Source organism: Mandrillus leucophaeus, unplaced genomic scaffold (assembly GCF_000951045.1).
Source record: "Mandrillus leucophaeus isolate KB7577 unplaced genomic scaffold, Mleu.le_1.0 Scaffold3729, whole genome shotgun sequence".
NCBI classification, from domain to species: Eukaryota; Metazoa; Chordata; class Mammalia; order Primates; family Cercopithecidae; genus Mandrillus; species Mandrillus leucophaeus.
Window position 1 is genome coordinate 102815 of NW_012103953.1, and position 23910 is coordinate 126724.

Genomic DNA, 23910 nt, shown 5'->3' on the forward strand with positions numbered 1-23910 from the left:
CATCTTTTGCCTTAGTACTAGAAATCTCAGAGAGAAATATTTTCACAATGTTACCAAATGCTTTTATCTAGAAAAGTATTTAAATATATGATGATAGCGAGATAATAAAAATGAGCACGAATATCTGTGACTTTAAAAACTAACTTGTAGCAGCAGTGCCTAATGGAATGGTATGCCTCTAGGTGTCTAGAGAACTGGGTTCTCTGCCATAATGGTGGGGGCTAAAGCAAAGATCTTATCAGTCTATGGAATGAGGGGACAGCATGGGAGATATCTATGGCCCACCCAGATCTAAAATTCAATGAGTTTATTTTTTCTTACTTTTAAAAAATGCTTTAAAGAAAAGAAAAATGTAATTATTTAAATGATGAAAAGAACTAGAAGAATACCTTAGTTTTATTAACTATACACTAATAAGTTTCCTCCATTTTCTTCAGGAATAACTGAAACACAAAACTATTATTGGAAGACTTTGATGATGAGATGAGTATCATTGCATATGAAACTATAAAAATAAATTTTATGAAGACATACCTTCAAAATGTAAAACCCAACAATGCATTTTTGTTTGATCAACACCTGATGAATCATAGAGAGTCCATTACAATTTTCTAATTCATGTACTCTTTGTTGGTTGTATTTAATTAATGAGAGTATAACTCGCAGTGCTAATGCTTGAGTTTCTTCACAGCTACTGAGTTCAATGACCTAAAAAAAAATGGGTGGATATAGTTTTCTCCCAATTTGCTGAGAGTAAAAATGTAACGTTTATAATCTTCCACTATGTAACATCAATCCAGCAGTTTCTACAAAGTATTTTTTTAATGCTCATACTCTACCTATTTAAGGATTGTGAATAAACAAAACTGAGAGTAAGGCATACATTCCATGTTCTATAGTCTCTTCCATATGCTATAGTATACAATGACATGAACAACCTTAGCGGTCAGTAGCATTTTATAACTGGTGATCTGAAGTGTCATAAGTTTTTGATAAATTAGTCAACAGACAAACAGGCTCTGCATTATGTAGTAAGGGAGACAAAAAGAAGTAAAATACATGATACTTGTTCCCAATGGGGTCTACTTTTCTGTCAAAGAGATAAGAGGCTAAAAACCACATGTTGTGCCTTGTACTTCAATTTACTTCAACCAACACTTTCTGACAACTACTATATACATAAGAAACACATACTTATTATCACGCTAAAGGCCAAAGAAGAATGAGACAATAGGTATGCCAGGAGAGCACAGAAACCATTCTGACCCCTCTCTGCTTGGTTTAGGGGAAGGCTACACAGAGATAAGATGGCCAAGGAAGAGAGCCAAATCCTGGAAGCAGGAATAAAGGGGTGGCTGGGGGCAGGGCACAGCCAGGGGAAGGGTGAAGGCCTAAATTAGAAGTTCAGAGTACATCTAGGAAGCTACAGGTTGCCTCTTTGGCTGGATTGTAGAGACCAGGCTCACAAGGCAGGTTATGCATGTAAGGATTTTAAGGACACTGAATTTTATTTTTGTAGGGGAGGAGGAAGGATACTGAACAAGGTTTCTAAGTTTTAGACTTAGAAACATACTTTAAAAGTCTTACTGGCAAGATACTAAACATATAAAGATAAAAATGTCAACATTTTATCTAAGATCCAATCTTTATGTAACTAACAAAATTATATTCAATACCTTGATGAAAGAGAAGAAAACAAGGATATACATTTTGAAACTATACAGTGGTACAAAAGATCACAAAATATTGGTGAGGAGTCAAAGGGCTTTTGATTTTAAAACACTAGGAGAGAATCTATTCAACTAGACAGTAGATTTAAAAAATATGAAAAAAGAAGAGGTGAAGAAGAAAAGACAGATTACAGAGAATGGGGGATCAAATGCTAACAAAATATTTGTAAGAACCCTAACAACAACAAATGCTCATATGCTTCTTATTGCAAAATTAATCAAAGATGCTTCCATTAAAGAAAGCTAGATAGGGAGACTATGAAAACCTGATAATGTTGCAGAAGTTATACTTCGGGATAAAATGAAGATGGCATTCCGAGGATGAAGGAAGATCAAAGCTGCTTTAATTAAACAGGGATGTGGACCCAGAGAAAGTAGAAATGATTTTTACCAAAGTGAGACTATTTGTGCTCCCTAATATAGGTTTCAGCAATCCCTGAAATAGTCTATAATTACTGTCTACTCTGTATCAGGACAGATAATTAAATGATTTATTCTAAAATGGTACGTATGGCCTGAGGCAAACTTTGTATTTCTCCTTTTTGAAAAAACTCCAAACCCAAACAAAGTTTTGTTTTTTTTTTAAAAAAAAACATACTTGCTGACCCTTAGTTTTTTCCTATGCATTGGAAACATTTAAGGAATAAAAGCTTCATAAATTTTATTTTTAAAAGTATCCTCCTTTCAAATTAAAATCTTGTACATTTAACATTTAATTGTACTAATTGCATTCTTGGTTAATAGAAAACTTCTAAAATATTCATAAATTAGAAGAAACCTGAATCATCTATGGCTGAAAGCTTAATAACATATTTAATATATAATTTTTTATCTTAAAAGTTTAATATAGTTGAGTGTAGCTTTTTCGTGTGGTCCAAAAGAAATCCTTTATCAATAATAAGTAAGTCATTTCTCTTTAGACAAAACTATAACCAGTGATTCTTACCCTAGCAAAGAGAAAAACAAATACACCAGTTCCACCAATTTCGTGCAGAATGCCTTGAATGGTTTTATATTCAGTAGGTTGGAGATTCTTTAGATGATGAGGTTCTAATAAGATGCTCTGAACTTCTTTTGAGCTGAAGGGTCTTTGAGAGAGTTGGGTTTTCATTTGACCTTTAAGTCTAATCACTGGCTCATAGATGGTGTACTGAGCAGGACAGTAAGTTGTATAAACAACTGAAAGACTTTCCTGAAACACAAATATTTTCATTCAGTAATGACACAAAGTTTAAAATGCAAGCTATCAACTAGCAAGTAAGTATTTCAAAGTGAAAACACACTCAACTGATCCTTTTCTTTGTTTAAAAAACAACAGCTACTACACTAAACAAAGATAAACATTAGAAGCAAGGCTGCTTCCCACAAAGCAAATGATCAGTGATTTATTTAGCAGTGATCAATTGTATAGATCACACCAAGGTTGAGAAGGATTCCAGCTTTGTTTGGTTTAGAATAAATATTAAATTATACTATTACTACTAATATCAACTAAGTCTTAAACCACACTTACTACATACCAGGCACTATTCTAAGTACTTAAAAATATTGGGAACTCAGGGTCAGGTCAACTTTTCTGAAATTTTTGCTCTGCATTTGCTCAAGGGCTGACTATTTATTTAAAAGCAACTCTAAACTAGATCTTTCTTTCTACTGGAATAAAATTTCGGATTGTCAACGGTCAGCACACCGAACTAAAATAAAATAGAACTTCAAATATTTCTCCCAGGCAAAGGATAGTTTCCATCAGTGTGTGGCTCCCTGTCAAGATTCTCTAAACTATTTTAAAAATTAAAGTTAATTTTAAATGCAGAATGTATGTTTTTCTTAGAGACAGGGTCTCGCTCTGGCACCCAGGCTGGAGTGCAGTGGCATGACCATAGCTCACTGTAGCCTTGAACTCCTAGGCTCAAGGGCTCCTCCCACCTCAGTCTCCCAAGCAGCCAGGACTACAGGCACCTGCCACCACACCAATTTTTTTTTTTTTTTTTTGGTAGAGACATGGTCTTGTTATGTTGCAGGCTAGTCTCAAACCCTTGGCCTAAAGTGATCCTCCTGCCTGTGCCTCCCAGAGTGCTGGGATTATAGGTATGAGATTATAGGTATGAACCTTGGTGTCTGGCCCATAGTGTACTTTAAGGTGGTTTTAGTGGTAGTGGATGCCAAACTCAGGCTCAGGAAATCATATAGATTCAGTGTCTTCTCTCAGAACTGGATGGGGGCCTTTCTCTCTCTCTTTCTTTCCAAGACGGAGTCTTGCTCTGTTGCCCAGGCTGGAGTACAGTTGCATGATCTCAGCTCACCGCAGCCTCTGCCTCCTGGGTTCAAGCAATTCTCCTGCTTCAGCCTCCTGAGTAGCTGGGATTACAGGTGCATGCCACCACACCCAGCTAATTTTTTATTTTTAGTGGAGACAGGGTTTCACCATGTTGGCCAGACTGGTCTCAAACTGGCTGGTCTTGAACTTCTGACCTCGGGATCTGCCTGCCTCAGCCTCCCAAAGTGCTGGGATTACAAACAGGAGCCACCGTGCCTGGCCTGAGGTTTATTTATGACCCACAGCAATCAGACGTGCCATCCAGTGTATCTGTGCACCAGCTAAACCAATTATACTCTCTGTTGTGTATGATTATGCTGGAAAAGCAAAGTTTCAAACCTACAGTAGTTTCAATCAGAAATCTGACACCACACCCTGACATGAGGGTACCATTTCTTTTTTTTTCTTTCTTTCTTTTTTTGAGACGGAGTTTCACTCTTGTTGCCCAGGCTGGAGTGCAATGGTGCATTCTCGGCTCACTGCAATCTCCGCCTCCTAGGTTCAAGCGATTCTCCTGCCTTGGCCTCCTGAGTAGCTGGGATTACAGGTGCCTGCCACCATGCCCGGCTAGTTTTTGTATTTTTAGTAGAGACGGGGTTTCACCATGTTGGCCAGACTGGTCTCAAACTCCTGACCCGAGGTGATCCGCCTGCCTCGGCCTCCCAAAGTGCTGGGATTACAGGCGTGAGCCACTGCGCCCGGCCGAGGGTACCCCTTCTCCCTGACCATTCTTTCACAAACTTGTAACTCCCAAATTACTAAATTGGGCTTAAAGAATTTGCTCTCTAAAAATAGTTTTCACATAAAGCCCTCAGAATTTTCATTCATGATAATTTATGCTGAGTTTTGTAACTTATATGACCTATATACTGTTCAGGAAAAATAAAAGGATTAGGGAAATTTTTTTATGAAAACTAATGCATTAACTGAAAACTACTGAGTTAAAGTTACTACTTGAACAAACATCTGTGTGAGCTCCTCAATCTCCCTAAGGCAGAGGTTCTCAAAGTGTGATCCTCAACCAGCATCAGCATCACCTAGGAACTTATTAAAAATGTAAATTCCAGGGTCACACTTCAGACCTATTACATCAGAAGCTCTGGACCAGCAATCTATATTTTAACAAGCCCTCTGGATGATTCTGGTGCACATTCAGGTTTGAGAAACCATTTCCCTAAAGGATGTTTTCTTAATGGTGAGACATTTAGGATAGGATCATTCTTTGTTGTATAATAGTGTTCATGTACTGTAGAACATTTAGCATCCCTGTCCCTTACTACCCAATAATTACTGACAACCACATTTACCCTCCCCACAACTCAACAACAACAACAACAAAATACATTCCAAAACAGTAGTCTCCTTCAAGTAGGAAATACCTGTACTTCTCACAAGAAGCAAGAGAAAGAGGAACCCAGTTTCATGGCCAGATCTACCAGATTTTAGTAGATTTTCTAAGACTATGAAGGCTCAGTTTTCTAGTTGCTATAATGAAAAACCTCACCACTAGCTCCTAAATTGTATACCAGTAGAACAAAATATTGGAATAATATATAAAAATCAATAGAGTCTCATGTAAGCAGAATTAGCAATACTTTGAAAGCAAAATTCCTATTTGTACTGATATTAAACAATACGTTTTTTAGGCCAGGCATGGTGGCTCATGCCTGTAATCTCACCATTTGAGGGGCTGAGATGGGAGGATCGCTTGAGGCCAGGAGTTTGAGATCCGTCTGGGCAACATAGCGAGATTCCATCTCTACAAAAATTTAAAATTAGCCTGGTGTGGTGGTGCCTGACTGTAGACCCGGCCACCTGGGAGGCTGAGGTGGGAGGATCATTTGAGCCCAGGAGTTCAAGGCTGCAGTGAGCTATGATCACACCACTGCACCCAAGCCTGGGTGACAGAATGAAATCCTGTCTCTTAAAAAAAAAAAAACAATAAAATATAAAAAAGAGTAGGTTTTCTAAGATCTGAATATACGTAACTAAAACTAACATTATAAATGGATATTATTTATTTATAAGTATGGGAAGAAAATATAAAGAGCAACATTTTTTAGGAGTATGTCAAACTAACAAGTGTTATTTTCACTGTATCATAAACATTTTTCCTGAATAATTGGTAGGTATAAAATAAACTAAACTGATAAACTTTTTATGGAAATATAATTTCAAGGAAATGGAGACATAAATATAAAACCTGAAACAAATTTTGAAAGAAGGTCAAAGTGTTTCAACTTTTTTCAGAAAAAAACATAATTCTAAGATAAGAAAATGTTAAGGAACCACATGAAAATCTTTAGAAATCTAATTCATAACTATACATTTCAATAAATACACCTAAATACAGTTGTTACTATAAAATTAAAACTTATAAAATTAAAACTTACAATTAAGAGACCAATATCCACATCTTTCTTGGTCATAAAAAGTTCTCTGATTTGTTCACATCGCAAAATTTCTTTATTAATATATTTGGAGTAGTCATTCACTGGCTTGCCATACTTACATGGCATTACAGATGTATGGTTGGGCCCACAAGCATACAGATAAAAGGCCTCTTGTGAACCAACCTTAGCTCCTGAATAGCAGAAAAATAAAGTTAGTTATTTAAAACACTCTAACCAGAATTTTTCATAAAAAGCAAGAAACCAGGAGTTATTTTTTTTAGCCAGATTCTTTCAGCTGTTCACTATATTTTATGAAATTGATAAAGCCTCAATTTCCAAATTGGTGTAATGAGAAAATAACCTATGCCAACTATGATGGAAGATGAATTAATGTATATAAAGTTAATCGTGAAGCTTTTAATTAAATCATAATATTTCTATTTACTCCTTAGCCAGAAAACAGGTTTTCTGATTTATTTTACTTTTTTTTTTTTTTTTTAAATAATGGAAGCTGTATCTTGGTAAATTCCATTTCTAACTAAAATTTGAATCAATATCTTTATTCCTTCCTATTTAGTCAATAAACACTGTCTGAATGCTATTATGTATCAGGTTTAAGGACATATTTTTAAAAATCATATATCTCATTTTTCCCTAAAATTTGATATTTGTATAAGAAATAATAAAATTATAAAGGAGACAACCAAGATAAGTTTACTAGTCACGATACTACATTATCCAGTATAAAAAAACACTAATTTAATATGAGATTTTCTTTTTTGAGGGTGGAAGAAATACATTTTTATATTAAATGTATGTATCAATTGTAACACACAACTAGATTACAAAAATGTTAAAATATTTTAAAAGTATATCTTAGAGTCTTGGAAATACAGTACTTATTAAACACAAGCAAAGGAACAGAGATACATATTTTAGCCAGGTTAATTTACTTAGTTTAATACTTGTTAACTGAGAAAAAAAACTGGAAATGTTTCAAAGGAAAAAATCTCACTCTGTCGCCCAGGTTGAAGTGCAGTGGTGCAATCATGGCTCACTCACCATTGAAGAGAAGCAAATTTCCCAGGTCCCATTTTCCAGCTAACTGCAAAAACTCTTCTTGGGATGATAAACAATGGCCAATCATGCAAAATGTTTTATTGCTATCAGATGACAAACTTGTTTTTCTTGGAAGCATAAAATCCAAAGTAACATCAGGCTTCCTACATTAAAAACAAAGTTAAAGCAACGACTTTAGGAAGTACTAGTACTAAGTATTTTTAAAGCATGAATATTTAACAATGGAGAATTCTTCAACAATTTTCTTGGGTCATTACCAGCTGGCACTGGGGCACAAGAGGAGGGCTAATTGTTTGTCTCTTGGTCAAAGGTACTGCAGAAAGAGGGGAGCCAAACAGGGATACCTGATGCTCCCACAGCAGGCCATGGGAAATGTGATGAGACATTTGCTGCAAGTTTTCTCTGCCATTTGACTTCCACATATGCACCTTCCTGGTTTACAGATACAAACCAACCACCTCCCCTTAATTTTGCCAAGAAGTCTCCCATCTTGACAAACAATTCCAAAAATTGGAATCCATGACATTCCAAAAATGTTATGTCATCTATGAGGCCTCTGAAAACTAATCAGTAAAAACATAACTTCTTCAAAATTTCTTCTGTCTAGCCACTGAAATGTCAATGCTTTCTGCATTTTCTGTTTTCTTAATGCTAAGTGATTACGCAGCTTTTGATTAGTCTCTTTTGCTTCATGGATAACGGTGAAGGAATGCTTACAAAAGACAGAGTTCTGGCAAAGGCAAAATAAAGCTTTCTCACAGAAAGACACACAAAGCAGGGAGGACTTCATCAACTAGTGAAACCACAGAGCTCTACCCCTAGTTTAGGAATGTTTTAAACTCCATTTTAAGATAATAAGGGTAATCTATAAAGGCAAAGTCTAAATAAAATTTGTAAGATGAAGACAGGATAAGCTAACATAGGTAGCTCTTAATGAGAAATCCAACTTTGTATATATTTATTTTAAAAGTTTTGCCTAAGACTCTCTGTTTCACATATAACAGATAAACTTAACTATTTTAATGTTTGTTTTTTTTTTTAAATAAAGGAAAGATGTGAGATACGTTCAATGACATACTTCTCCTTGACCAAATAAATGGCTATGACTGAAACTCCTCTATCACCATCTAGTGGCATTATGACTTAATATAGTTTTAAATTTTTTATTTTAAAAAATAAGAGTGTTTCAATGAGAACACATGGACACAGGGAGGGGAACATCACACACCAGCGCCTGTCAGCAGGTGTCGGGGCAAGAGGAGGAAGAGCATCAGGACAAATACCTAATGCATGTGGGGCTTAAAACCTAGATGATGGGTTGATAGGTGCAGCAAACCATCATGGCACATGTATACCTATGTAACAAACCTGCATGTTCTGACATGTATCCCAGAACTAAAGTAAAATGAAAATATAATATAATAAAATAAAAATAAAATAGTGTTTTTAAGGGTGAAAGAAAACCTACTGCAGGATGAATGCAAAATGAATTAAACAAATATTAAGTATCTACTATGTGCCAAATATTTCTGCCATATTTGTAAGCTGTTAATAACAACTAAGAAAGTATTAACTCATTTTCAGTATTGTTACCTTATTTTAAAAGGCCTTTTCAAATGTACTCTTTTAGAAATTCTTTTTTTTTTTTTTTTTTAATTGAGACAGGGTCTCGCTCTGTCACCCAGGCTGAAGTGCAAGGGTGCAATCATGGCTCACTGTAGCCTTGACTTACTGGGCTCAGGTGATTCTCCTGCCTCAGCCTCCCGAGTAGCTGGGACTATACAGGTACGCATCACCATGCCCAGCTAAGTTTTTATTTTTATTAGGGTCAGGGTTTTTCCATGTTGCCCACGTTGGTCTTCAATTCCCGGGCTCAAGCAATCCTTCTGCCTCGGCCTCTCAAAGTGCTGGGATTACAGGCATGAAGCACCATGCCTGGCCTAGAAATTATTCTATAGCTTATAAGGTGATGAAGATATTATAGCACCAAGTTTAAGTCAACAGAATAAAATATTTGTTCTTGGTCACTTGCTCTGTTAACCAATGAAATTAACTTGTGCCAAATGGCAAACAATTCTCTCAAAGGAATGTAGACCTAAGTGGGTGGGTAAAAAAACAGAGTGATGTGTGAATCAAGTGACTATGTTTACTAATTTCAGACTGTCCACAATAAAAATCTAATTTCTCATTCTGAACATGTCTAATAGTTTATGGTTCCTATACCTGTCAGTTGACATAATTCAGAAAAAGGCTGCAGGGGCAGTAAAGGATAGGGTTTTAAAACATGGGCCCTCCTTAGGGTCAGAGTTTAGGTTAAACTTTCAGCTCTACCCCTTACTTGTGGCAAGAGTTTGGGCAAGTCACTCTAGGTCTCAGTTGCCTCATCTGTAAAATTTGGATAACAATATACCTACTTCATAGTATTGCTGGGAGGATTAAATTAGGTAATCTGTATAAAGTGTCTAATGCAGTGCCTGGCACATGTTGAAAGCTCAAGAAATGGAGAGGAGAGTGTCTAGGAGGAGACAGGGGCTCTCTACTTACAACTCCAGCCCCAGCTCTATCTGATTTAACTATAGGTTCTGGAAACAAATTTGCTGATTGGCTACAGCTGCCACGGCAGGTGTGAAGATCGAGACTGTCCCAGACTGTATTTTATTTGGAATATGGAACATGGAAATTAGGCTTCAATTACGTATTTGTACAATTTTTTTAAATGAATACAACAAAACTGAACTCTTATTTCCAAAGCATGTTCTTGCTTGTGGCAGACACCATGGACTGTAAAGCAATTCACAAGCCCCTGTTCCCTGTCTCCCTCTATTATTGAGGCTGGACGGCTATAAGCAATCAATTGCTGCAGCCTCCTGCAGCGATGCCCAGTCCTCCACTTCAAACTGTCCTCCTCTCACCTGCACAGGGCAAGTTCCATCTCCTCTTTCAGGTCTCAGCTTTAATACCCTGTTCTTAGATAGGCCTTCCCTGATCCATCCATCATTAGTGTCAAACTTGATATTTTCTGTCTCAAGGTTTTAAAGCATGGACCTCACAGTATTTGTCATCATTTGCAAATATTCATTTAATTGTGTTTGCTTGTTGTCTGATTCCTCACCAGACTGTGACTCCAGGAAGGCAGGGAATGTGTCCATCTTGTTTACCACTGTCCCCCAGGCCTTATTAATACATCAAGTGCTCAAAACACTGTGATTCTTCAATAAATGTGATGAATGAACAAATGAATGAATAAAAATAGGTTAATCTGTGTTAAGGGTATATGTTATTTCCATGGTCTAATCTACTTTGAGGGATTTTTGAGAGAATTAGATCATGTATATAAAGCATCCAGCAAAAGATCTGCAACATGATAAGTATGCAATATATTATGTTCCCTTTGATTAAATCTAGACTTCTCAGCTTGGCATTCAAAGCCTGTTAAGTAGTCTCACCATGCCCATTCTTTTGTATTTCTCATTATTCAACTTAAACTCATCCAACCAGCTTAATCCTCTACCGTGCCACATTACAGTTTCAAATTCTCATCTTCTTTCATGCTACTTCATTCAATACAATACTTCCCAATGCTTACAAATCAAAGATACCTTATAATTCCTACAGGCTAAAATTTTACATTACGATATTCCACAAGACGTTTCTTATTAACTTGGCTCACAATTCTCCTATGTGGTAAAAATCATACAGTACTCTCCCTGAATCTATCACTTGCTATATTTCTAGCACTCTATCTGAATCTATCACCTTATACATAGACTAGTCATTCTAATTTCTTTTGAAAGTCTAATTTAGGTATTAACCTTATTAGCCACTTAACTTAAATAATTATCATGGCTTCAGTTTTACAATATATGGACTTGCGGGATGAAATTATAGATTCTGTTCTTTCATATATAGTTATACATAAATGTCTAAATTTCTAGGTATCTGCATGCTCCCCAAACCCAAATATTAATTTTCAACAGTCACTTCTACAGAAGGCTTATTCTGCATGAAAATGACCAATAGGAAAAAAAAGTCCAACTCTGACAGATTTGTAAGTTAAAGTATAGTAAATTTTATTGTAGTAAAAACCTAGAATTCTCTGTAATCTGTTTCAGAAGTTATAATAGACTAATGAAACATAACATTGTAACTGAGATTGACATGCATTTCCTCAAAATGCTTCCTACCTCTGTCCAGAGACCCATATGGAGATTTTCCCATGAATCTTCTTTTTCCCTTGGGGCTGCTGTAAGTAGGTGAGTACTAAATGTTGCCATTTGCTTGGGAGGAAAATATTCTCCTGTGATTCAACCTGTGCTAGTAAAACAGCTTTCACGTCATCATTTGAATCCATGCACACACTATAAAAAAAGAGAAAAGGCATAGGCTGAAAACATAAAAATTCTGACCTCAGTATTTAACACATATATAGTAACTATAATTCTAAATATTTAAGTAAGATTAAAAATCAGTTCTATTTTTTTTAAAGTGCTTGAAAAGTCAGTAGGTCTTCGTTTTATACCATAAGCTACTTAGTTATTCTATTATTACCTCAATTCATGAACTGAAATAGATTAGGCTCATTGGCTGGTAGTCATAATTTAGGCAATAATTTTCAGAATTCAGTTTGTAAAAAATATATATTATTACTATTTATATAGTCATCGCTCATTTAGAAATTACAATGTATTATTTGGTTCATAGAAAAATTAATATAAATGTCTAAATACCAGACTGTATTGGAGGTCTAATCTACTTTGTGGAATTACTAAAAGAATGAGGAGATAACGTACATAAGGCATCTAGTAATGTTTGTAACGTTTACAAGGTAGGTATTCCTAAATAACATACTGGTTTGTTTAGATTTGAGTTTTAGACAAATAGTATCATACTATTCATACTCAATACAAATAAAAGACCTGTATCTATACCACTTAATAAATGAGACATTATAAAAGGACAAGATAACAAGGAGAACCCAAGCTTATCAGGTAATGCCTATTAAATATATAACCCACATGGAAAACATGTTTGTTAGTAACACCTTAAGACCATTACAATCTGATAGAATATTTCCATAGAATAAGACTTCAATAAGTATTTGATCTAAAATCTAACAGAGAATTATTGTATTTTATTTATTTTTTTATTTTTATTTTTATTTTTTGAGACAGTCTCACTCTGTCACCCAGACCGGAGCGCAGTGGCATGCGATCTGGGCTCTGCCTCCCGGGTTCAAGCGATTCTCCTGCTTCAGCCTCCTGACCAGCTGGGACTACAGGCATGCACCATCATGCCTGGCTAATTTTTGCGGTTTTTGTTTGTTTGTTTTGTAGAGATCGGGTTTCACTATGTTGGCCAGGCTGGTCTCAAACTCCTGACCTCAGGTGATATGACTGCCTTGGCTTCCCGAAGTGCTGGGATTACAGGTGTGACACCATGCCCAGCCGAGAATTAATATAGTTTAGACTTTATGGATTTTTGGATAGAATAATACACTATTACAAAAGTGATATTAATAGCTGTTAGAATGTATATATTTTTAAATGAGACTTTTTGTTTCGCTATAATGAAATTTTATTAGCAGATTTCACATTAATGTCTCTTACATAAATTATTTAAATACATTATCTATTCATGGGAGGCTGAGGATAATCAATACCGAAAGATAAAACTGGCATTGTGGGGATCAGCCCACACTTGGATCATCAACGCTTTGGATCCCAGTGAAATTATATGAATACATCCTTCTTCTATGAGTCTTTCACCAGGATTTATGTACTCTGCACCTTCCGGTCTGTCGCTCCCTATAAGAAAAAGATGTTAAAATGATCAGTAAAATGGTTCATAACAATTGAGTAGAAAAGTGAATTTACAAGAATACAAAGCACGTTTGTTCATTTGTAGTAGGTTACCTACCCAGAATGTCTGAGCCTGATCTGTTCTAAACAACCGTATTTCCAGAGTATAGATGTTAACTCCAAAAAAGCACAAGGGATGAAAAATGGTAATTCAGTACTTTAAAAGTTATTAAATGTTTAAAAATGTATAATAACTGAGGACAACTGTGGGCATAACCAGACTGCTATGTGACAACCTACTACAATGTGTACCAAGCTGCTTTCTTCAGCTGGATTGGGTCACTGTGACTTCCCTGACCCTGGTCCAGGGAGCACACATCACTGTCAATGTGTGTCATTGTCTCACACTACCAAAAATCATTCTAGAATTATCACATGGCATGATTTTTAAAAATTTTCATATTACAAATTTTAAGGAAAAACTCTAGTGTTTGAATATATTCATAATTTATATTCCCTGGTGAGTGGTCTTTGAATATAATTGCTAAGTGATTCAGAATCTCTAGTGTTTCTTTAAGGCAAGCTAGGGTAAATGCTTACAGATTTGGGCTATCTGGTTATTCATCTTGACTCCTCTTTCTCATCTTTTAAAACACAGCACTACCTGAAGATGTATGATGATCTACTTGTCATTATAATACTTGTGACTTTATGTAAGGCTATGTTATATCATAATACAAAATGCATGTCCAAAGGTTCAGATTTTTAAAGAACACTACTGCTTATTAGACTGCATACATATTAGTTGCTATTTTTCAACAGGTAAAACCATGACCGATGTTAAAAACAAAATACTCCCCGTAGCGATGACAATAGTTTTAAAAAAGAAGAGTTAAAGTAACTGATTATTTTGAGGCTACTGACCAAGATATAAGATGTATAGAGAACTCATATCTGACATGAAATTTTAAAAATGTTCCATACCAAATATGAACTTGTACAAATAAAAGAGTAGGACAAAACCAGTGTGTACCTAGGAATTATAGAGTAGGAATATTACAAATATTTAACTTAATGCTCACAACCATCTTATAAGGTAAATATACACAGGGTGACAGAATTGAGGCGCTGAGAGGTTAATTTGTCCAAAGGCATCAGTTAGAGGTAAAAGATGTGGTATCACAGCAAAATATTCTTTATCTCTCTTCAAAAATTTATATATGTCTACTATTTTTAAGTGTTTATACAAAATCATCTTTCTAAAATATGTTTTCTAATATATCCTTAAAATAAAAAATTAAGACAAAACTTTCTAATATTTACTTTTCTCAGGTCACTATGTACATTTATTCATTTTATAAGAGACTGTTTACATTGAGATTGCCTCCATTAAAACATGAGAAGGCAATCTGCATAGCTTATAGTATAGTAGCAATGTCAAGGCTCTGGAATTAAAAACAGGTGGGTTTCAATTCCTTTTCCACACTTACCAGCTATATAATTTGGTCATGCTACTTAACTTCCTCTAAAAATACAGATAGTATGAGCACTTACTAACTTGTTAATATTAAAAATGTATATAGAAACAGCTGAGCAAAGTGACATATATACAGAAAGCACTCAACACACATTAGATAGCATCATAATAAATATTATCACATGTAGAGCTATCAGTTCTTAGGTGGCAAAATCCAATCCACAACAGAAAATTCTAGTGAAGGCATAGTGTCCTAAAACAGAGGTTCCACTGGGTGAGAAAGATTTGTGGAATGAAGAGCTAATAATAATGAATAATGAAAGATTTGTGGAATTGAGGCCTGCATCTCCATGTACATATAAAGCCCTAAACATCTGTCTCATCCAGTCATTTCATTCATTCCATAGGCCCTAAGAATTATCCCACCTACTTCACTTTCCATCACCATAAACTGTTTTTCAATGAACAGTTTTTTTCTGCCCTAGTCATATGAGAAACAAGGTGCAGTATAATAGCAATTCTTCAGTTAAAGAAGGAACTGGAATGAAATTTATTCTAATGTTGGAGAATGGCTGATGCATTTAAACATTCTGTGACAGGAACTAGGGGAGGGTCACTGAGGTAAGACACGGCATGAGAAGGAGAACTTGAAATAAAAGAGAGAAGGACGTTCGCAGGCTGGGTGCAGTGCCTCACGCCTGTAATCCCAGCACTTTGAGAGGCTGAGGCGGGCGGATCGCAAGGTCAGCAGACTGAGACCATCCTGGCTAACACGGTGAAACCCGTCTCTACTAAAAACACAAAAAATTAGCCGGGCGTGGTGGCACACGCCTGTAGCCCCAGCTACTTGGGAGGCTGAGGCAGGAGCATCACTTGAACTCGGGAGGCAGAGGTTGCAATGAGCCTCAAAAAATAAAAATAAAAACAAAAACAAAAACAAAAAAGCAGGTGGCTCACACCTGCAATCCTAACACTTTGGGAGGCTGAGGCGGGTAGATCACTTGAGGTCAGGAGTTTGAGACCAGCCTGGCCAACATAGTGAAACCCCATCTTTACTAAAAATGTAAAATTAGCCAGGCATGGTGGCCAGCACCTGAATCCCAGCTACTTGGGAGGCTGAGGCAGTAGAATTGCTTGAACCCGGGAGGCGGAGGTTGCAGTGAGCCAAGATCACACTATTGCACTCCAGCCTGGGCGAAACTCTGCCTCAAAAAAAAGAGAAAGAAAATGAAATGCGGACTGTCTAACAGAGGCTGGGAAATAACAGAAAGAAAAGCAGCTACAGGGTTTATCCTTTTCTAACATCAGGAGCCACCCTAATCCAGTAATGGGACCAGGAAAGAAGTTCCATAAGGAACTCTAGGGGCTGATGACCCCAGAAAAAGTTGTATATGTGGTGTCCCCTTCACCCCTATAAAAAACTAAAGTATCTGTAATGGATATTCAAGGCTATATGACAACTCAGGCTTTGATAAGTCAGGACCTACCATCACTAAGTAAGGCATTTAAGGTGAAGAACATGTTAACAGTGTTAAGAACACTACTACATTTTTACTGCTCAAGGAAAATTACAGTCTGAAAACTCCTCGTGTACAAATCAGATAATCCTGTCATCATACCTGTACCATCAAAGCTGCTATCTGGTAAAATTAATGATTTGTTTCTTTTCTTTATGTTCTTTCCTTTTTCTGCGGTACTCTCAGCTTCATGGATACACTCCACATTAAACCACAGTGAAACACTGAAACCTTCTGATAGGTGTGGCCAGCAGTTTTGCCCCAGCAACGGCAGGTGGACTGGGGCTATGTGCCAAGATGAAAGCAGCCGATGGGGAAAACTCTCTCTATCAGCCTCTTTCTTGCTCCGTGAAACTCGTGCTCTTCTCAATAAACCCATGGCCTTACTGTTTAAAATCCCAGGATACTTTTGTGATGAAACACCGTTGCTTAAATTTGGAGTGTGCAGTAAAGGGAAGGTTAGATACTGTGAAGGGCTCATAGTAGTATCACTTTCAATAATTTTCAGAATACCTAGAAGAAGAATTTTCTAGAGAAAAGGAAAAACAAATGAAACTTTCTAATCACATAATAAAGTACATAATAATCTTGAAATTTATGTTATACATGAAAATACAAACATACCCATACATATCAGTATTCCTATTTAAATATCTTCCTATCTCCCACATCTTTAAAATTTTCATTTTTTCATAGCTGAGATAAAATATGAAACAGATTTCATTCTTTTTGTTTTGTTTTGTTTAAGACAGAGTCTCACTCTGTTGCCCAGGCTAGAGTGTAGTGGCATGATCTCGGCTCACTGCAACCTCTGCCTCCCAGGTTCAGGCTATTCTCCTGCCTCAGCCTCTGGAGTGGTTGGGATTATAGCTGGGATTACCCCCACCACCCCCAGCTAATTTTTGTACTTTTAGTAGAAACAAGGTTTCATCATGTTGGCCAGGCTAGTGTCGCACTCCTGACCTCAGGTGATCCACCCACCTTGGCCTCCCAAAGTGCTGAGATTACAGGCGTGAGTCACCATGCCCAGCCTTCATTCTTAAAATATGTAATCTTTTGTGGTTAATTTGTTTCATGTTTAGTTTTTTTTTTTTTTTTTTAGACTGAGTTTAGCTCTTATTGCCCAGGCAGAGTGCAATGGTACAATCTCAGCTCACTGCAACCTCTGCCTCCCAGGTTCAAGTGATTCTCCTGTCTCAGCCTCCTGAGTAGCTGGGATTACAGGTGCATGCCACCACGCCCAGCTAATTTTTGTATTTTTAGTAGAGACGGGGTTTCATTATATTGGTCAGGCTGGTCTCGAACTCCTGACCTCAGGTGATCTGCCCGCCTCGGCCTCCCAAAATGCTGGGATTACAGGCGTGAGCCATGGTGCCCTGCCTTAGATGTTTTTTTGTTAAAATTTTTATTTTTAATTTTTGTGGATACATGGTAGGTACATATATTTATGGGGTACCTAGATTTTTTGATACATATTTAGATTTAATAGTTATGATTTGGTTTTAAATTTTAAATTAAAAATAATACTTATATCAAGAATCATTTCTACTAACGAAAAATGTTTATTTCTAAGTAAACTATGGTTCTTCTCCCAATTATTTTTAAAGCAGAGATATAACCAGAGACATTACATATTCTCCAGATTTCTGACTTTAGAGCATGACTGTCTTCATAAAACTGAGTGTTCAATTACTTTCCAATTTATTTCACATGATTTTTTCATATCAAGTAAATTTTCTTTCATCTGTGTTTGGCAAACTGAAACAAGGTTTTAAACTTTTATTTATATTACAAGTTTTTGGTTAAACTGAAATGTAGAATTTATAGAAAATACAAGAGGAAATGCACATTTAATTAAAGGCAAGAACAATGACTAAGGAGAGAGAAGAAAAAAAATAAAAAAGATTAACCTAGTACAATGTCCTATTCATGCTTAAAATAACACCTGATGTTGATTATGATAATGACAAATATACTTAGAAGAAGTAATAAAAAAGCATTCCACAAATATAGCAGCCAGTTTTCAATGATCTACACTAGTGATTTTTAACCCATGTTCCACAGAGCTCCCTTAGGAACCTTGGGACTGGAGCAGGGTGATAAAGTGGGCAGGGCTCTGGAACATCCAAATCCCACCACGAAGTAGCTCCAAAGTTTTCTGTCTTATTTGCTTATGCTTCTAGTCAAGGTTTCATTATAAAAAATGGGTTTCCTAGCAAATAATAGTTTAAAAGACACTACCACACCAATGGAAAGGGGAAGTGTAGACAATAACTGAAGAGTATAGTGGATAATAACCTTTTGAGAAGGATAATCCCTAAGATGGTTATAACTATTCACAATTAAGCTCTCTTTAGTAATTAAAATTATTCAGCTTTTCTGAAGCACAAAAATTGGACATGGGGTGGGTAAAGAAAAGATAATCTCAGTGATATGTCTGGTTAATCAAAATTGAAGTGAAATGGTTAAAATATATGCAAATAATTGAGCATTTCACACATAATAAGAAATTGACTATACCAATTGTCACATCAAAAGAGCTTAGTAACATTTCTAAATAATTAAAAATACATTCTATTGAAAATTATAAGTGAAAGAATTTATCAATGAAAAATGTAAAGATTATAGCATATTTACTGTGCAAGGAGATTTCTCCAGAAATATTCTCAAAAGAAGGGTTAGCTCTTCTGAACATGTTCTTGAACTCATCAAAGATACCAAAAGATCCACCAATACTTTCTGGCATGCTAAATTAAAGAAAGAGGAAAAAAATTAAGGCTAGTACACAATTAGAGGAACAAATGAGCAATTTCACCAAAAGAGCTAAAATACTATTGTCACTTTTTGAATGAATTATAAAAAATCTAGTATAGCAATCACAAAATTTGCTGAAGAAATAGCCATATAACTAAATGTAAATCAACCAACCAACCGTCAAAAACAACAAAAACTTTTCTTTTTAATATTATTATTTTTTTAGACAGAGTCTCATTCTGTCACCCAGGCTGGAGTGCAATGGCATGATCTCAGCTCACTGCAACCTCCACCTCCCAGGTACAAGTGATTCTCCTGCCTCAGCCTCTCGAGGAGCTGGGACTACAGGCATATGTTACCATGCCCAGCTGATTTTTGTATTTTTAGTAGAGACGGGGTTTTGCCATGTTGGCCACGCTGGTCTCAAACTCCTGACCTCAGGTGATCCACCCGCCTCAGCCTCCCAAAGTGCTGGGATTACAGGCGTGAGCCACCGTGCCCGGCTGGCATGAGCTCACTTTTCTTAAAGATTAATTAGCTACAAATAAACTAAGGGCATTCTTTAAAGAAGCATAAATCAACATAATATTTGTTAAGCTAATACTTCTATATAATAAAATAGTCTGCTAACTTCTAATCTTGAAAATGTTTAAATTATATCTATCACTTTTTAAGTACAAAATTAGATGACAAGTAGTGGAAATATTAAAGATGATTTAAATACTTAAATATCACCAACTATTTAGTTTGAACATTTTCTTTATTCCATCATAGGTTTAGCACAAAACATAAATGGTGATACACAAATTCACAGAATTCTTTAGAGCAAAATAATAACTAATATTTGTAGAGCAAATTATAGTGTTCAAAGTATTTTTACATGCTTTATTTCAGCTGATCCTCACCAAAAACAAAAAAACCCTACAAAATAAATATTATCTCCACTTTGACCTGAAAGAAATAATCTTGATTTAAAACCTGAGATAAGTTTTAAAGATTGGTAGTTTTGGAAGACCTGGAGGTTAGAGAATAGAAGCTGTATTTAAGCAACATATTTTGCAGAAGCAATGAGCTGACACAGTAGCAAAATAGTACATACATCTGGACAGACTACTTGCAATGAGACCATAAAATAGCATGGACTTTGTCTTGTACGTAACATGAATCCATTAAAGGTTTTTAAGTAGGAAAAAAATATGATCAAAGTGTGTGTGCTTAGTTTTTTGTTTTTTTTTTTCCAGTTCAAAAGTAACAGACTCCAGTTAAAAATGGGGGAATGGATATATACACTTGCTTCTGTGTACTACTGAAAACTCACAGCATTAAAGTACAGAATTATAAGAAGGAAGAAACCCATAACAGCAAAAATATGTGGGGGCAGTGGGCATTGGGGCACATCTAGTGAAAGATTTTAAAATATTTCTTGAAGATGGAAAAGCAGATGGATAAAAGACAAAGCTGCAACCTAGAATTTCTTTGAATTAAAAAGAGGTTCAGAGCAGTAGGAAACCGAGCTGTCCATCTAAGGTCTGGAGAGAAAGTGAGAGTGCGGCTGACAATACAGGGATTAATGAAAGGTCTCTCTGTGAATATCCACCTCTCTCCTGTTTCTCAGTACAGAGCACAGATAGTTCAGTATTCACTTTTAGGTCCCAAACCTGATAACTCTTCTCTAAAGAAACGAAGTGGATTACCAGGCAAAAGCTCAGGTGTATATAGGCTTTTAGCATCACGGCTACCGAGTATAACTGTCCAGTCTGCAGACTGAACAAACTGCCTAACCAGAGGGAAAAGCAGAGACTAAAATAAAGCATGAATGCTGTATGCCAAGCCATGTATCCTAGTTTTGGGCTGTGATGCCTGGATCAAGAAAGGGATGCCTTTTTTCTCAGCACAAAGACACTATAAGCCAGCCAAGCCCTATATGTGAAAGATGCATTTTTCTAAGGTATGCAAACTGCCATGCAGGGTAATAGTATCCCTAATGGTCCCCCAAAGTAAAGCTCTCTTCATTACAGTGTTTGTGAAGCCCCTAATCATCCAACGGCACATTCACACAGAGCTCTTCAACATACTACCCACTCAGGAAAGAGGCCAAAATAGAAAATAAATTCACTTTCACAGTATTAGAGGAAATCTCCAACAGTTTTACTAAATATAAATAGGCTTAAAAGGTTCATAAAAAATTAGAGAATTAGCAACCTAAAGCAGTAAAAACAATACTTAAAAAAACAAGAAACAGACAAAACTGACCCCAGAGGAAAATGAGATAATTTGGGGACAGAAGAAACTTTAAGATGTTTGTTACTATAATTAAATATATACAAGGAGATATTATATCCTTATATGAAAAAGAAATAACCAGAAAACAGTCAAGCAAAAAAGAGTTCTTAAATATTAAAATTACCAAAATGAAAAATTAAATAAAAGGTTGGGATTGAAAAAATGTCTCAAGATGTAGCATAAAAACAGTGACATAGTCAATATGACAGGAAAGATAATCTTATCTCTGCAAGATCAATTGGGAAGGCTCAAGATTACAATTAGAATACAAGAAAAAAAAGAGAAGGGAATATGGAGAGGAGAAAATTATTTTTTAAAATAATAACGCTTCATGATCCTGTATTAGATCTAAGATATGACACTAAAAGCAAGGCAATGAAAGTCAAAATAGACAAATAGGACTTCATAAAAATCTTTTAAAACGTGCTATCAAAGTAAACCATCAAGAAAGTGAAGAGACAGCACAAATAATGGGAGAAAATATTTGCAAACCACATATCTGATGAGGACCTTCCATCTAGAATATATAAAAAAACTCTTACTATTCAATAATCAAAACACAAATCACCAGTATAAAAATGGCTGAAGGATTTGGATAGACATTTCTCTGAAGAAACCCAAAGAAAATATGCAAATAGCTAATAAGCACACTGCTATGGTGTAAATATCTGTCCCCTCCAAAACTCAAGTTGAAATTTGGTTTCCATTGTGGTAGTGTTAAGAGATGGGATATTTGGGAGGTGACTGGGTCATGAGGAGTCTGCCCTCATGGGTGGGATTCATGCCCTTATGAAAGGGAGAGTTCAGCCCCCTTTTGCCTCTTTTCCTTTCTGCCTTTTGCCATGTGAGGATGCAGCAAGAAGGCCCTTGCAAGATGCTGGCACTTTGATCTTGGACTTTCAGTCTCTAGAACTATGAGAAAATAAATTTCTGTTCATTATAAATCACTCAGTCTGTGGTATTCCGTTATAGTAGCACAAAAGGGACTAAGGCACACACAAAGATATACTTAATACATTAGCCTTCAGGGAAATACAAATCAAAACCACAGCAAGATACCACTTCATATCCACTAGGAGAGATATAATTAAAAAGGCATATAATAACAAATGTTGGCAAGAATGTGAAGAAATTAGAACCCTTATACACTGATGGTAAGAATGTAAAATGGTATAGCCATTTTGGGCAATCGTCTGTCAATTTCTCAAATGATTAAACACAGAGTTACCATATGACCCAAAAGAAATGACTCAAGAGAAATGAAAACATATGTTCACACAAGAAAACTGTACGTGAGTGTTCATAGCAGCATTATTCATAGCAGCAAAAAAGTAGGACAACCCAAATGTCCATCAACTGAAGAATGGAAAAATCAAATGCAGTATACCCACACAGTGGAATGTTATTTCAGCCAAAAAAGAAAAGAAGCAGAGAAGGGGAAAAGTAACTTTATAGTGGAGAGACCTGACAAACACTACTTAATGCAAGTGATCAGGGTCAACATCAGCAATTATAAATCATGTTGACAATATGTACCCTTGATATGATTTAATGGCAATGGCACTTTGCTTCTATGATCTTCCTCTCAAAAGTCCATACCCCTAGTGTAATCATGACTTTTGACCAAGGTGCCAAAACTTTCATTCAATGGGGGAGGGACAGCCTCTTCAACAAATGGTGCTAAGAAAATTGGATATTCACATGCAAAAAAAATAATAATAAAATTGGCTCCTTACCTAACACCATATACAAAATTTAACTCAAAATGAATTCAGGACCTAAATGTAAAACTATATATCTCTCAGAATAAAACTTACGGGGAACACTCCATAATATTGGATATGTCAATGATTTCTTAGATATGACACCAAAGGTACAGCCAACTAAATAAAAAAATAGATAAACTGGACTTCAAAATGAAAAACTTTTGTGCATCAAAGGATACTATCAACAGAGTAAAAAGACAACCCACAGAATAGAAGAAAATATTAACATATCACATATCTGATAAGGAATCAATATCCAGAATATATAAAGAACTCTTAAACCTCAACAACAAAAAAAGAAACAACCCAATTCAAACATAAGCAGAGGGCTTGAATAGACATTTCTTCAAACAAGATATACAAATGGCCAATAAGTACATGAAAAGAGGTTCAACATCACTAATCATTAGGGAAATACAAATCAAAATCACAAGATAGCACAATGAGAAAAATGTCAAACAAATTCTAATACAGGGACATTCTTCAAAATACCTGACCAGTGTCCCTCAAAACTGTCAAGGCCAACAAAAACAAGGAAAGTCTGAGAAACTGTTACAGTCAAGAGGTACCTAAGAAGACATGACAACTAACTATTATGTAGTATTATCCTGGATAAAATCCTTGAACAGAAAAAGGACATTATGTAAAAATTTAAGAAATCTGAATTATGGACTTTAGTCAATAATAACATATCAATATAAGTTCATTAATTATAATACATACATCACAAAAAGTTAGATGTTAATAATAAGGGAAACTGGCAGGGAAGGGTGTAATGAGGGAACTCTATAATAG

At 35.8% G+C, this 23910-nt stretch overlaps 1 protein-coding gene across 1 annotated transcript in view; it reads right to left on the reverse strand.

Annotated features, from left to right (window-relative positions):
- Window positions 1-19059, reverse strand: part of LOC105546879 (lysosomal-trafficking regulator) — a gene marked incomplete at both ends in the record, with an annotated part of 110929 nt that extends 91870 nt beyond the window's left edge. Inside the window, 8 exons of the mRNA XM_011990190.1 lie at window positions 535-708; window positions 2677-2922; window positions 6441-6631; window positions 7503-7663; window positions 11705-11878; window positions 13180-13324; window positions 16415-16841; window positions 18950-19059. Of these exons, the coding sequence (XP_011845580.1) occupies window positions 535-708; window positions 2677-2922; window positions 6441-6631; window positions 7503-7663; window positions 11705-11878; window positions 13180-13324; window positions 16415-16841; window positions 18950-19059 (1628 nt within the window). The remainder of the gene's footprint in view (window positions 1-534; window positions 709-2676; window positions 2923-6440; window positions 6632-7502; window positions 7664-11704; window positions 11879-13179; window positions 13325-16414; window positions 16842-18949) is intronic.
- Window positions 19060-23910: the final 4851 nt, after the last annotated feature.